The sequence below is a fragment of the Helianthus annuus genome, chromosome 3, assembly GCF_002127325.2.
Source record: "Helianthus annuus cultivar XRQ/B chromosome 3, HanXRQr2.0-SUNRISE, whole genome shotgun sequence".
In the NCBI taxonomy this organism is placed as follows: Eukaryota; Viridiplantae; Streptophyta; class Magnoliopsida; order Asterales; family Asteraceae; genus Helianthus; species Helianthus annuus.
The window spans coordinates 10,224,353-10,240,046 of record NC_035435.2 but is presented as its reverse complement, the minus strand read 5'-3'; the positions used below and the strand labels follow the sequence as shown (position 1 = coordinate 10,240,046).

At 40.1% G+C, this 15,694-nt stretch overlaps 1 protein-coding gene and 1 long non-coding RNA gene across 2 annotated transcripts; both read left to right on the top strand.

The window, feature by feature from the left end:
• The first annotated feature begins 228 nt into the window (after nt 1–228).
• On the top strand, nt 229–1,434 carry LOC110900909 (extensin-like). The gene has a single exon (XM_022147767.2). It carries the CDS (start codon nt 229–231, stop codon nt 1,432–1,434), a length of 1,206 nt encoding a protein of 401 aa, XP_022003459.2.
• A 13,269-nt stretch (nt 1,435–14,703) lies between these two features.
• LOC110920779 lies at nt 14,704–15,111 on the top strand. Its single transcript, XR_002581892.2, has 3 exons — nt 14,704–14,789; nt 14,870–14,936; nt 15,020–15,111. It is a non-coding gene; the product is annotated as an uncharacterized LOC110920779 (long non-coding RNA).
• Nucleotides 15,112–15,694: the final 583 nt, after the last annotated feature.

The window sequence follows — 15,694 nt, the reverse complement described above, 5'->3', positions numbered from 1 at the left end:
CCCACCGGTGACACGTGGAAATTAGGGGTGTGACAGGTTGGTATCAGAGCCAACACTGAGTGAATTAAACACTAGCCTTTTTTTGTGTTTAATCTCAGTGCACAAATTTGCACAATTCTTCGAGTTCCAAGTCTAGACATTGAACATAGGACAACTCTGCTTTGTTTTATTTTTGAGTCTTTTATAACTATATTGTTGTGGTTATCTAAATATTGTATGCAGGTCATCATGCCACCCAGATTCCTTCGAGGTAGAGGCAAAGGACCCGTGACAGGTCATGATCACGAAGCCGGGCCTTCGCACCGGCGAACCCCATCCATTACTATGAGCACCAGCCCGCAAGAGCCCTGGAGACTCTATGTCGAACCAGGAAGGCGATCAGTATCCCTTAGCTCCTCTCCTTTGTACCAACATTCATTTGGGCCCAATTCTGAAAACGAACCCAATAACCAGCCTCCAGCTTTCATACCTCTCCAAAGATCCAATTCTCACCATTCCTTTGGCAGCCCAACACCCGTCTTCCAAAGCCGGTTTAACCCGGCTAACCTTTTGCCTGAACCCATGGGTTTTAACCCACTCAGACCGGGAGACCACTTTCCAGAGGAGAACGACATGGATGAGGATACTGACCCCGTGGAGCCAGCATCAGGAACGCCGAACCATCCCATCGAGATATCAGATGGGTCATCATTTCATGGATCGCCATATCGTGGTCCAGACAGCTACGAGGAAAGGTTCCGAAACATTGACTGGTACTTCACACCGTCTGAACACTCGCATCATGAGCAGCAACAGGATCCTTCAGTGGGTCATCAATTTGTGGCAGTCACGCCACCGCCGCCACCGCCAGTAGAGCCGCAGCAGCCGCCTCCGGAGCCACCAAGGCGAAGAAGGTCTAATGCACGGATGTCCGTGCGAGGTGGAGTTCGGATTGCTACTCCCCAGCCATCTAGTGGCAGCCATTATCCCCCACTTCAGGAGGAAGAAGACCCCTATGATGGTGGTCCGTCAAGCCCCATACCAGATGTCAACTCAGTACCTGTGGTACCACCTCTGGGTTTCGATAACCCGATTCCTGCATATGCTGGGTCAGCGGCGTACAACCCATTTGAGCAGCCGGCACACACCCACTACAAATACAACTACGGTTATGCAGAGGTAGATCCATACCTAGTAGCTCGGGATTACAATGCTCTTCATCCTGAAGGACCATATGGAGGGCCATGGACTACTGGTTACCCGACTTATGGGTACCAGCATCAGCCACCTCCTCCGCCGGTGTATCAGCCGCCTCAGCCACCGATTCAACAGGAAGTCCTTGAGAGGCTGAGCCAAGTTGAACAAGAAGTTCGTGAAGACCGCAAAGAGCGGCAAGGATTTTTCAAGGGGCTGTCAGATTTGCTTAAGGGGAAATCGAAGAGGAGGGGTCATTGAAAACCCTTGTTACTTATTTGTGTTGTAATTCAGTCCCTGCGTGGACTTGTTATTCCTGTATTCAGCTCCTGCGTGAGCCTGTGGTTTGTATTCCGCTCCTGCGTGAGCAAGTTTGGTTAGTTAACCCCTGCGTGGGTCTGTTCTTGTTTCCCGCCCCTGCGTGGGCATTTTCATTTATTTTAGTAGAAGTCCCGTTTGGGCAATTGTAGTACTGTCTTAAAACTATGTGTGAGATGTTTTAATTAAGTTTCTTTAATTATTGCATGCATAAATTATGAAAATAAATGAAATATTTAAAAAGGATCTGCCATTATAATTAATTGGTAAAATCTAAAGTGAACCAAGACCTAGCTTTGTAAAACAAAGCCAAGATGGTAGTTCCATAATTAGGTTAAGATCCATAATTAACATCTCAATTTAGGACTGTTCTGCGTTAATTATTAAAAGAATCTTAGAGGTAAAACCTAGCCCTTGTGTTATTAAAACCTGGCCAAGATGGTATAACCCACATAATAGATTCCAAATTATTAACATCTAGTATGTTAAAGCTCTTGGCAAACTGTGAATCAGTAAAGTCACACAGGCCATGTATATTTGGGTTAATTTTAAAATTCCCTTAAATTAATTAACCACTTCTTTGAAAGTGAAGTGCCTGCGGGCAATAATTAAATGTCCTCCGTGACTAAGGACAGTGGTAGCTCATGACTCCCTGTTAATTAATGGTATAGAACTATGATTCGACCTAAAACACCTAGATATTGGAAAATCTTGGTTATTGAAATATCTTTATTGTCCTTGTGACTAGGCCTATGTGCTAATGATTAAAGCATTGTAGGATAATAACATCCTAATGTTTCAATAAATTAACCTAAAATGGCAATTTAAAACCTTGGTTAATAGAACATAAAATACTATAAAAGAGCCTTTAAGTAAAACCTTGTCTATTAATTATATGTAGTGTTGAAGCTACATGACTAGATCAGAGGAAGCCAATAGCCATCCGGTTGAGAACCGTGATGATGTAAAGTTTCTAGTAACCAGTGCCGAATTAAAAGCAATTGTAAATGAAGCAGTTGACAAAGCCTTAGCGCGACAGTATAGTGAATTCAGTGAAACCCACAGTAGAACCCTGTCTGCACCTCATGCTAAGCCAAATAACCATTCTGAGGTTCGCAACAAGCCGCCACCTGCTTCTCCCAAACCTAAGAAAGATGAGGATCGTCATTCCTCCAATGAAAACAGTGTTCACCCTAAAAAGCTTGTGGTTGATGAAACCCCACGTGCTAAAGGCTGCACGTATAAGTATTTTGTATCATGTAAACCTCGAGAGTTTACAGGGGAGAAAGGGGCAGTTGATTGTATGACATGGCTCGATGAGATTGAGACGGTGGTAGACATTAGTGGATGTGCTGAGAGGGACATGGTGAAGTTTGCATCACAATCCTTCAAAGGTGAGGCGTTGGCTTGGTGGGGAGCATTGATCCAGGCATCTGGGAAAGCTACCTTGTATAGTATGTCATGGGAGCAGTTTGTTGCTCTTATCAAGGAAAACTACTGCCCTCAACATGAGGTTGAGCGTATTGAATCTGAATTCCTATCCTTGGTTATGAAGAACCTTGATTGTCAAGCATACCTCACCAGTTTTAACACCTTATCCAGATTAGTACCTTACCTGGTAACCCCTGAACCAAAAAGGATCGCGCGTTTTATTGGGGGTTTGGCCCCTGAAATCAAGGCCAGTGTGAAGGCCTCGCGACCAGTTACGTTTCGATCTGTCACCGACTTATCTCTGTCACTCACCCAAGATGCAGCAAGACAGAGGGCTCTAAAAAGTTCGGAATCTGACAAAAGGAAACGGGAAGATGATAACTCTCACAGATCAAGCAAGAGGCATAGGGGAAACCGTGATGGTAAGAAGGGCTCCGAGGCCAGGAAGAATGAGAATCGATCGGGCGATAGGCCCAAGTGCAAAACCTGTCAAAAGCACCATTTTGGGAGGTGCAGGTTTGAACAGGGGTCCCAGTCCAAAAAGTGTGGGATATGCAAGTCCTCTGAGCATAGGACTCTTGAATGCAAGAAGTTAAAGGATGCAACTTGTTTTAATTGCAATGAGAAGGGGCATATCAAGACTAACTGCCCAAAGAACGCCAAGAAGGCTGAAGAAGGAAAGAAGACCAACGCTAGGGTCTTTCAAATGAATGTCCAAGAAGCCATCCAGAACGACAACGTCATAACTGGTACGTTTCTCATTAATGACGTTTTCGCAAGAGTATTATTTGATTCGGGCGCGGATAAATCTTTTGTGGATAGTAAATTCTGTGAGCTGTTAAGATTGCCTGTTAAAACCCTTAGTGCTAAGTATGAGGTAGAGTTAGCAGATGGTACCTTAGAAACAGTCTCGACTGTGTTAGATGGATGTGCTATATCCATTAGGAACCACTCTTTTCCTCTATCCTTGCTACCCTTCAAGTTAGCTGGTTTCGATGTAGTATTGGGTATGGATTGGTTATCGCATAACCAAGCCCAGATTGTATGCAGTAGAAGGCAAGTAATAATCAAGACTCCATCTGGTGAATCACTCACCATTCAGGGAGATACTCGTCATGGATTGCCTAAGCAGTTGTCTATGCTCAAGGCATCCCAATGTTTGAAGAATGGCTGTGTCATCTATATGGCACAGGTAACCATTGATGAACAAAAGCCGAAGATTGAAGATATCCCCGTTATATCTGAATACCCTGAAGTATTTCCAGAAGAACTGCCTGGTTTGCCACCAGACCGACAAGTGGAGTTTAGAATCGATATTATTCCTGGAGCCGCACCGATTGCTAGGGCACCGTATAGATTAGCGCCAACGGAGATGAAGGAATTGAGAACACAGTTAGATGAATTATTGGCTAAAGGTTTCATTAGACCTAGTTCATCTCCTTGGGGAGCACCAATTCTATTTGTCAAGAAGAAAGATGGTTCGATGCGTCTATGTATCGACTATCGAGAACTCAACAAGGTTACCATTAAAAACAGGTATCCTCTACCCAGGATCGACGATCTATTCGATCAACTTCAAGGGGCAAGCTACTTCTCCAAGATAGATCTGAGGTCAGGATATCATCAGTTGAAGGTCAAAGAAGAAGACGTTCATAAGACTGCGTTTAGGACTCGTTATGGCCACTACGAGTTCCTAGTGATGCCTTTCGGGCTCACAAACGCACCTGCCGCATTCATGGATCTCATGAATCGCGTTTGCAAACCTTACTTGGATAAATTCGTCATAGTCTTCATTGACGACATTCTCATTTATTCCAAGAGTAAAGCTGATCACGAGAAACACCTCCGCAGTATTCTAAAGCTGCTTCACCAAGAAAAGCTGTATGCCAAGTTTTCCAAATGTGAGTTTTGGTTGAGAGAAGTCCAATTTCTTGGACACGTGGTCAGTGAGCGTGGTATTCAAGTGGATCCCGCTAAAGTTGAAGCCGTCATGAATTGGCAAGAACCAAAGACACCTACGAAAATTCGCAGTTTCCTAGGTTTAGCTGGATACTACAGGAGATTCATCGAGAATTTCTCAAGAATTGCAGCACCCCTAACTTTGCTGACTCGCAAGAATAGTAAATTCAATTGGGGGCCTAAGCAGCAAGAGTCATTCGATACTTTGAAGCAGAAATTAAGTAACGCTCCTGTGTTGACGTTACCTGATGGTATTGATGAATTTGTAGTCTATTGTGATGCATCACACACCGGGATGGGTTGTGTGTTAATGCAAAAAGGCAAGGTCATCGCCTACGCGTCACGACAATTGAAAGTGCATGAGAAAAATTACACCACTCATGATTTAGAATTGGGTGCTGTTGTATTTGCACTAAAGTTGTGGAGGCACTACCTGTATGGCACGAAGTGTGTGATCTACTCTGATCACAAAAGCCTGCAACACCTGTTCAACCAGAAAGAATTGAATATGAGGCAGCGACGATGGATGGAAACTCTAAATGACTATGATTGTGAAATAAGATACCATCCAGGCAAGGCCAATGTAGTCGCAGATGCCCTCAGTAGAAAAGAAAGGATAAAGCCAATCCGAATCAACGCCAAAAGCATTGAGGTCAGGAATGGTCTGCATGAAAGGTTGTTAGCTGCACAGAAGGAAGCAGTGCTAGAAGCTAATTACCCCAATGAGAACCTAGGAGTGACTGAAGAACAGTTATCCTATGGCAAGGACGGAATCTTGAGATTGAATGGAAGAATATGGGTTCCTATTTATGGAGGTCTTCGTGACGTCATCCTTAAGGAAGCCCACAATTCTAAATATTTCGTCCATCCTGGAGCGGATAAGATGTACCAGGATGTGAAGGCAAATTATTGGTGGATAGGCTTGAAGAAGTCTATAGCCACCCATGTGGCTAAATGTCTGACGTGCGCTCAAGTTAAAGCTGAGCATCAGAAACCGTCAGGTTTGCTGCAACAACCTGAGATTCCCACCTGGAAATGGGAGATGGTAACGATGGATTTTATAACCAAGTTGCCTAAAACACCAAAGGGAAATGATACCATTTGGGTGATAGTGGATCGACTGACTAAGTCAGCTCATTTCCTACCCATTAGAGAAACTTTCAGTTCTGACATGTTAGCCCGATTATATATGGATAAGATAGTAGCTCTGCATGGCGTACCGGTATCCATCATCTCTGATCGAGATACCAGATATACATCTCACTTCTGGAAAAGTTTCCAAAAGTCTCTAGGGTCGCAGCTAAATTTTAGTACGGCTTATCATCCTCAGACGGATGGGCAAAGTGAGCGTACTATTCAAACCCTAGAGGACATGCTTCGTGCATGTGTGATAGACCTAGGAGGAAGTTGGGATAGACACCTGCCTCTAATAGATTTCTCATACAATAATAGCTACCACTCCAGCATTAAGGCTGCGCCTTTTGAAGCCCTATATGGTAGGAAATGCAGAACGCCATTTGCTGGGCCGAGGTCGGAGATGTTCAAGTATCAGGACCTGAGTTAGTCCTGGAGACGACTGACAAAGTTGCCCAAATCACTGAGCACCTAAAAGCTGCCCGTGATAGGCAGAAAAGCTATGCCGATGGTAAGCGGAAGTCCCTCAAATTCGAGGTTGGCGATAAAGTTTTCTTAAAGTGTCTCCTTGGAAAGGGGTAATGAGATTTGGCAAGAAAGGTAAGTTGAGCCCAAGATACATTGGACCATTCGAAATCATCGAATGTGTAGGATCAGTGGCTTATAAGTTAAACTTACCAGAAGAGCTTAGTGGTATTCACAATGTGTTTCACATCTGCAATTTGAAGAAATGTCTGGCTGACGAATCGCTAGTCATCCCGCATACAGATGTGCATATTGATGAAAACTTGAAGTTTATAGAAAAACCTGTGTCGATTGAAGACCGACAGGTAAAGAAGCTTCGGAGGAAGCATGTGCCCATTGTCAAGGTCAAATGGGAGGGCCGCAGAGGTCCTGATTATACGTGGGAGTTAGAGTCCACGATGAAGGAGAAATACCCTCAGTTATTTCAATAAAAATCTCGAGGTCGAGATTTCTTTTAAGGGGGTGAGGATGTGACACCTCGAAAATTCCTATCCAATTAAATAAAGACACGTGTCCTCTGTGACAGACGTGTCAGAGAAACCGGATTTAATAAAGAGATAGGTGGTAGGACTTATTTAAAAAGGGGCGTCATGTATTTTAATTACCGCTGAACGACCCAAGGGCGACATGTTATTAAATCACCTCTGAGCGACCCGACATTTTATAAATCCCAAGATCCTTAAATCAGTTTATGATTATCTCGTACAATAACCGGTTGTTCTCAATAAATAAAGTTCATCTTTATTAAGGACTATGGAAATGAAGGTTGTTACTACTCCTAAATTTAATAAGATCCTTGTGATTAACATTAGTTATATAATGGCCAACTTCTATAAAAACTTCAAGACCCATTCCTTTGAAATATCCGTCATTTTGTCAAGACCTTTGTGAATAAATGAAATAGGGGACATGTAAGAGTCTTCTCCTCATGCAAAGGTTGGTCAGATGGTCCCACAAGCTGCAAAAGATAGGCATGTTTCGGTTTTGTAAATGCATGGTCAAGACTTTAAAGTTGCAAAATTTTTGTCTTCTGGTCATCGCTTACGGACCGCAAGGCCCTTGGCTTACGGTCCGTAAGCAGGGTATATAGATTCTGTTCCGCATGAACGGTTACGGACCGCGAAGCCCTAGACTTACGGTCCGTAAAGAAGGCACCTGAACTATGTTTCAGTAAAGTTGGTTACGGACCGCAAGGCATGTAGCATACGGTCCGCAAGAGGTCTTACGGACCGTAAGGCCTCAAGCTTACGGTCCGTAAGACCGTCGCTGGCAGTATGTTTTGGACAGCTGCCTGTCCATTGCTTGTAACCGACTTAAATCGTAAATTTTGGTTTCTATGGGCTGCATAGGCTGTTTTTAGACCCTTAGGGACAAATGTAATGATCTTGTATCAACATTAGACTTACTTGGCTTGATCCAAGAGTCTTGGGTTCACTATAAATAGAGCTTGAGTTTGATCATTTGAACTTGCTCATCTTGGAACCTTGGCTAAACATTTTCTGGAGCTCCTCTGGTCACCAAGTCAAATTCTTAGGCTCTCTAATCCATCTTAGGACTCTTGTAAGTGTCCTTAACCCTCTTTAATCCTTTCTAGCTTAGTTAATTAAGCAAAAGTCAAACCGTCGTAATTAAGGTTTGACTTCGTGATTAAGCATAATGTACTTTGTCTAATCACGAATTAAAAGTACCTTTAGGAAGGTAATTAAGTGGGTAACAAACCTTTAAAAGGGTATTTCCAGATTCCCACTCTAAGCATGTTAATTGTCGAGTCAAAGCTAATTAGAAAAAGTCAACAGAATGCTTATCTTTGAATTAACGCATAATTAGCAATGTAGGTTGTATGTAACCTGTTTGAAAATTTATATAACTTGGTAATAAGTGTAAGAACATGTTCCAACATGTTCAACTCGACAATTTTCTGTTTAGACCCGGTTCGGAACCGAAAGTCGCATAGTTTGACTTTCGCTTTGACTTTCAGTTCTGACCCGTTTTAGGCAAGTTTGAATCTGCCTTAGAGCTTCTTTTGGACCTATTAACATGTTAGTATATCCTCCTGTGATTACACAATATGGTTCATTAGATATTTAGTTCGTATGCATGTTTCCGCTAAAAGCCCATATGTTGACCATTATGCCCGAATGTCCAAGAATCATAATTTTTGAAAATGTAAAAGGGTAGACACCTTAGTTACTGAAATATAAAGTTGTCCCCAAAATTTGACATCAATTTGAGGTCTAGATTAAGAGTTATGCTTATTAGCGTAAATAGAGGCTTTCTTAGTAAATTATTAGCGTAATTAACGCATAGCCTATCTAAACCCGAATTTTTATGCCAAAACTTTATACCCACTGTTATAAAATAATATTTTGGGAATTTTAAAGATTTTTATTTATTTTTAGGCTGAGCATAACTAGAGGTTCTAAGCTTCTTTCGGCTTATGCCGGTTTTACCCTTTTCGGTCATAAAATGAGTTTTACATAACCTTTTGACCCGAAGCCTTTTTCCAACTGATTTGTTATATTAAATATCATACTTTGAGCCTTCTGGAAATATAAAAATATCAGCATTTCTTTCAAAACCCGGAAATGGCTCCAAACCGCCTTTTTAGGCATTTTTACGACATAGTATATGTCAAAATAAGATTTTATATAAAAGGCCTAAAACCTACTGATATATTTTATAAAAATATACATTATAACAGTAGCCTAAAGTTGGAAACTCAGATTTCCCATTTTACCCTTTTTTTTAGCCTATGTAAAATTACTAAAATGCCCTTATGAGGCGTAATTGGCATATAAAAACATTTGGGGCATATTTGGGCATACCTTTCTGATATTACAACATATTTGGTGCATATAATCTCAGGAAACTTGCATATGACTTATATGGTTACTCGTTACGCACTTTCGCGTTCGGATCGGCTTATGTGACTAGTTCACACATATTAGCCGAAGCGGGTCAAACCATATCATCTAAGTCTCAAAATTCAGGATGTATTTAGTTTACCCATATTATACAAGTATCCAAGCTTGTAGGGTCTAAATCACATTCCTCCCCGGTTTTCGCATTCCTCGCGATTAAACCATAATTACTCTTTGAAACTAACCGGTCTAAGCTTAGGCTATGTTAAAAGACCCGTTAGGATTCTAATAGGTTATTATAACCTTTGTTCCAGAATAGGAGCCCAGTAAAAGACACGTGCATTTTTGAAATTGTGGTTATACTTGCTCAGGTAAATACTTTTAACTTATTTTCCCTATACGGGCTTGGGGGTACGGTATGTAATATACCGCTTGGTCGGGCGGTTGGTTCCATCTCATTAGTAGATGGGTATTACCAATGGGACCCGTTTGAAAATCTGGTGTTGTTTGTTTCTTGTACCTTTGGGAGCTTAATGACCATGTCCCGGATATCCTTGGCATCATTTTTGGCCACAACCTCGACAGTCGGGTGTAGGCGTACACCCGGTTTTATGTCTATTATTTTAAGGTATTAACGTTGGCTTCCCGCCGCGGACTTATACCATGTGGTGTGTCATTTAACCTTAAACCCGACACGACTCGGGCGACTAAACGGTCAACAAACATGTAAATCTTTTACAAGTTTAACTCTGCTTAATTATTCCCAAGTTATAAAATGTTTTGTGCCTTGTGCATTTAAAACCAATATTTTTAAAATGAGTCAGTTAAATTGTATTTACCAGTGCAAACTGACGTATTTTCCCCAAAAAGATTAAGTGCAGGTGCTATACGGAATAGGCTGGTTTCTCCTTAGCATCGTAGAGTCTCGCAAGCTTTTGGGATGCGTAATCTGTTGAACAATAACTTTCTTTTTACTTCGATCCGCCTGTGGATCTATTTTGACTGGTTGTGATACTTGATATTACAATTAATAGTTGAAATAAATCTATTTTCATTTGCTTCCGCTGTGCATTATAATTTGTGTTGTTTGACATATGATGATATCAACTACGTCACGGAATCCCCCACCGGGCCCACCGGTGACACGTGGAAATTAGGGGTGTGACAAAATCGAAATTTTATCATTTTTTTTTTTGAAAACCATTGTCAAGTCTTAAGAACACGTTTGGGTTTCGTTCATTCTCGCAAATTGATAGACATGGCTTACACCATTTGAAACCCTTGATCGAACCATGCAAAACCCCACTGAAATTTCCTCGTTTCCTCAACAGTACATCGCGAATTGGATCAAAGATCATTCTAGGGCTCCAAATTTCATGTGGCGATATCACCTTCAATTCTTTACCATTTTCAGGTGATTCCAAAGCCTAACTTGCTTAATTTTTCGTGCTCTACGAAAGCCCTCTATCAATTTCCGTGATAGAAGGCAAGTTAATCCGATTTTAATTTTAGTTGAAATTAGGGTTCTTCATGCATAGAAATTGGGGCTTTTAGATTTAGACTTGTGTTTTGATGAAATTAAAAGTATAATGTTGTTATATATCATATTAGCATGTTATGTGTAAATTTTGGGAATTTTTAGATATCAAATTGGAATTTTGGTGAATTATATATATTTTAATCGCTAGCTAAATCAAATAAAAATACAAAATAGTCTTATCAAAATTCAATAAATATTTTTGTTGATTATTTCAGATTATATAAATACTAGGTAATTTTTATAGAAACTTTCCTTAATTTTTTTGAAAATTTTTAGATCTAATATGCACAACTCATGTTTTAATCCTTTAAAAATATATACAAGTTTATCATAAATAATTTTTTTATAAATAATATTATTGATTTTTACAGATTATATGATGGTTGTAAAATTATTATGGATTTTCTATATTTTTTTTTTTGATTATATAACTAAATAATTGGTGGAATGGTTTAGACAAATAAATCCCATTACGAAATTATTATTTCAAAATAAAATTGAGGATGAATATTAAATTGAATCTATATAATTTTTTTGATGAACTTGATGAACTTATTTAATCATTTGCCATTATCAAATATTCAAAACCATTAAAATAGCAATTCTATGATTTTTGCCATATTAATAAATTCTAAAACATATACAATTAGTATTTTGGTTACTTCTTTGTTGAACGAATATAATTTTATATATTTCCAAGCTCTCAAATAGGAGAACCCAATTTCCTAAAATCATTAGGTTATCCTTTCGTTTAGTATGTCTGTTATTTACAATGCGGTTATTATTTTAGAATTCCACATATTCCAGTTCGTGCGTTAATTCTCATGGAACGTCTCTTCGCAACCTGTGAGTAATTTCTTCCATTCCCCTTTTTAATCTTTTACAAATTTTGGGGTGCATCACGTTACATTTTTCGATTTACTTAACATGCTATGATCAAGTGTTATTATGTGAACGTCTTATGTGTATTCTATTATTCTATATGTTATCTGATGTCAAGTCTATTGCATGCTATTATTCTAGTGGATCCACACGGCTGACTAGGTTCCCCACGGCCATGGGTTGTAGCCTAGTATCGCCAACAGTATTAGACTCGCTCCTCGGGGCTTGAGCCTAATGCACGCTATTATCAGGAGTCTATTTATTTTGTTTGTTTGTGTTGTTATTGATGGTGTATTGTTGTTTGGTAAATTTGGATTTATGGATATGTTTACTACGTTGATGATATGAGACCTTTTACACACTAACCTTGAGGTGCATGTTAAAAATATTTTTTTAAAAGAAATAAATATAAAACTGTTTTCTATAAAACGGAGGAAATTATTCACCAACTTATTTGTTGACCCAAAAATATATTTTTCTAACGTGGTGCAGGTTTTCAAAGTTGATGATCAAGTGATGTGGACACGTAGCATGGGCCTTAGGAAAATAAATTGAAATCTTGATATGTTTGTATTGAACAATGTATGAACAAATTTTGATTATTATATGATATGTGACTATTTAAATGGATATGCTTTAAATACTGAAACAATAATTAGTTATCATGAGCTATGGGCAATCATCTGCCCCATACCTTTCCGCTGCGGGTCGGGGTGTGACATCACAGGGACACGACTCCAATTGCAAAAGTAAACGATGTTGCGCCACAAGACGGTATGGTAAACGTTATTGAAGACATTAGGGGGGAGCGTATGGAAGAAGATACATACCTTAACCAAGAGAACTCGAATGGAGATAGTAGCGGTGTTGTTGATAATTTTGAAGACCTGGTAAAGGAAGTTGAAACAGAATTATATCCTGGTTGTACCAAGTTTTCTTCTATCGACTTTTTAGCAAAGCTTTTGAATATAAAGGATACGTACCATTTTCAAAATGAAAGAGTAGATCGACTCCTCTCGTTGTTGCGAGAGTCAATGCCAGAAGGCAACAAGATTCCCCCTTCGTATTATGTAGCTAAGAAGACATTTAAGAAGATTGGGTTTGGCATATGAGATTATAGATGTGTGCACAAATGATTGTGCTCTCTTTTGGAAAGAAAACGAGTCCTTGCAAAATTGTCCCGTTTGTAATGAGAGTCGATGGGTCGATAAAGACATAAAAGGCACGAAGGTGGCTCGTAAAGTGTTACGATACTTTCCTTTGACGCCTAGACTACGACGTTTGTATTGTTCAAGGCACACAGCGAAAGATATGATATGGCATAGTACTGGACGATCGGAAGATGGGACTATGCGTCATCCAGTTGATGGATCTGCATGGCAAGACTTTGATAAAAAGTACCCAAACTTCGCGATGGAGCCACGAAATGTTCGCTTAGGGCTTGCAGCTGACGGTTTTAATCCCTTTAACAACGGTAGTGGATCCTCAACTCATAGCACGTGGCCGGTTATACTCACCACATATAATCTGCCTCCCTGGCTATGCATACGAGAGTCCACATTCATGTTGACCTTGTTCATTCCTGGCCCTAAATCACCAGGGAAAGACATGGACGTTTTCCTTAGACCGTTAGTGGATGAGCTTAAGCAATTGTGGCAGACAGGTGTACGTACTAAAGACGCAGCAACAAACACATACATCACAATGAAGGCGGCGTTGTTATGGACCATAAATGACTTTCCAGCCCGTAGTAGCCTATCAGGTTGGAGCGGACAAGGCTACATGGCATGCCCAACTTGTAACCAAGACACTCCTTCAATACGTGTAACTGGTAAATGTGCTTATGTTGGTCATCGCTGGTTCTTAGATGCCAACCATCCTTGGAGAACAAGTCTCGACTTTAACAGGAGACCCGAGACACGAGACCCTCCGAGACAGTTTAGCCCAGCTGACATAGAAGCTCAACTCGGTCGTTTAATTAATCGGCTACCAGGCAAGCATCCAGATTTTGGAGGTGGGAGGATAACCCGGTCAGATTTCGAGTTGAACTGGTCCAAAAGAAGCATATTTTTTAACCTTGAGTATTGGTCTTCTCTGCAGCTGAAACATAACTTAGATGTAATGCATATAGAGAAAAATTTGTGCGACAGCTTGCTCGGTACTTTTCTAATGAACGATAAGAGCAAAGACACGCCAAATGCGCGGTCCGACTTGGAAAAACTAAACATTCGGCCGTCACAATGGCTGAAACAATCGGGTGGCAAGTTCTTAAGTCCCCACCCAAAGTACCCATTCAAGTCCGATGATCGAAAACTTTTATTTCAGTTTATAAAAAATGTTAAATTACCAGATGGGTTTGGATCTAATATCAGTAAGAGGGTGACAGATAACAATGCTAACATTACCGGGTTGAAATCTCATGACTGTCATATCCTCATGCAACGTTTGATACCGATTGGGGTTAGAGGGCTTTTGACTAAAGATACATCTACACCAGTAGTAGACCTTTGTATGTTCTTTAAGCAACTTTGCTCTAGAACACTATCGGTGGATGATATGAAGAAAGCAAAGGATGAAATTGTTACCATCTTATGCAAGTTAGAGATGATCTATCCACCTGCGGGAGGTCCAGTAGCTTTTAGATGGATGTATCCATTTGAAAGATACATGAAAAAACTAAAGAACTATGTCAAAAACCCGGCAAGGCCTAAAGGTTGTATAGGTGAAGGTTATGTGTTTGAAGAAGCTCTAACATTTTGTTCAATGTACCTTAAAGATGTTCAGACTATGTTCAATCGCCCAGATAGAAACGATGATGTCGTTGTTGAAAAAAGAAAGTTATGGGTGTTTGAGTCCAAATGTCGTTATGTTGGCGCAATAAAGGACAAATATCTATCATTCATCGAAAAAAGCAAGATGGAATGGTTTGTCCTCGAAAACTGCGCAGAAGTTAGGGAGTACATGAAGTGAGTGCTTCTATCTTTAACATTTCATAATCTGTTAATTGGTATTTCTCATTCCTTTCTTATATTTGTCATCAATGTAGTGAATTCAAACATACACATCCCCATGATGATCTTAAAACCAAATTTCCGGGATGGTTTCTCCATAAGGTATAATACATATATAACACTCATTAGTCTATACTTGCTAGGTAATACATATATAACAAACATTATTACTCTATATTTGTTAGGTCCATTCGATGAAAACACAAAATTCTCCAGAATTCCACCCGGAGTTGTATGCTCTTTCAATTTGTGCGAAAATGACTGCTTACACTTACACTGCTTTTGTAGTCCTTATATTTTTTATATTATAAATGTTGTTACTAATTATTTTTGTTTTAATTGCAGCGGTTCCCCCGAAGAGAGTTAGGGGGAAAGCAAAAAACGAGAAACTAAGGCGTCTGGTAAAAGCGGGGGGGCCTGTATCGCTTACGTTTGACAGGCAGGTCACGTATACCCCTGTTGGTAAAACAAGAGATATATTTTCATGGGAGGCCGGCCTGTATATGTGGCGGTCCATCCCGTTCGATAAAATTGGATGGGATAACGTTGAACAACATTACAAGGATGACCTCATGAACCACTTACGGGTAAATAAGTTATATGCATAAAATTTTATCAAATATTTAAGCACATGCAAATCTAATTTATATATGATATTTTAACTTTTTTATTTAATTTGTAGGAAAATTTCAATTTTGATGAAGTGGAACGTCATATAGAGGCCAAAAACTTGACGGGTGGCATTAGGGCTGTGCTTATGAAGCGGTACTCTGACTGCAAGTACGATGCTAAAAAATTATTTAAGAGCAAGGGAGGTTACGAGGATCTTGAGAGTGCAAGGGCATTCCATCCCCCGGATA

Bases quoted from the DNA above. Each gene is read 5' to 3' on its own strand.
- LOC110900909 (XM_022147767.2), top strand. From the start codon at position 229: ATGCCACCCAGATTCCTTCGAGGTAGAGGCAAAGGACCCGTGACAGGT.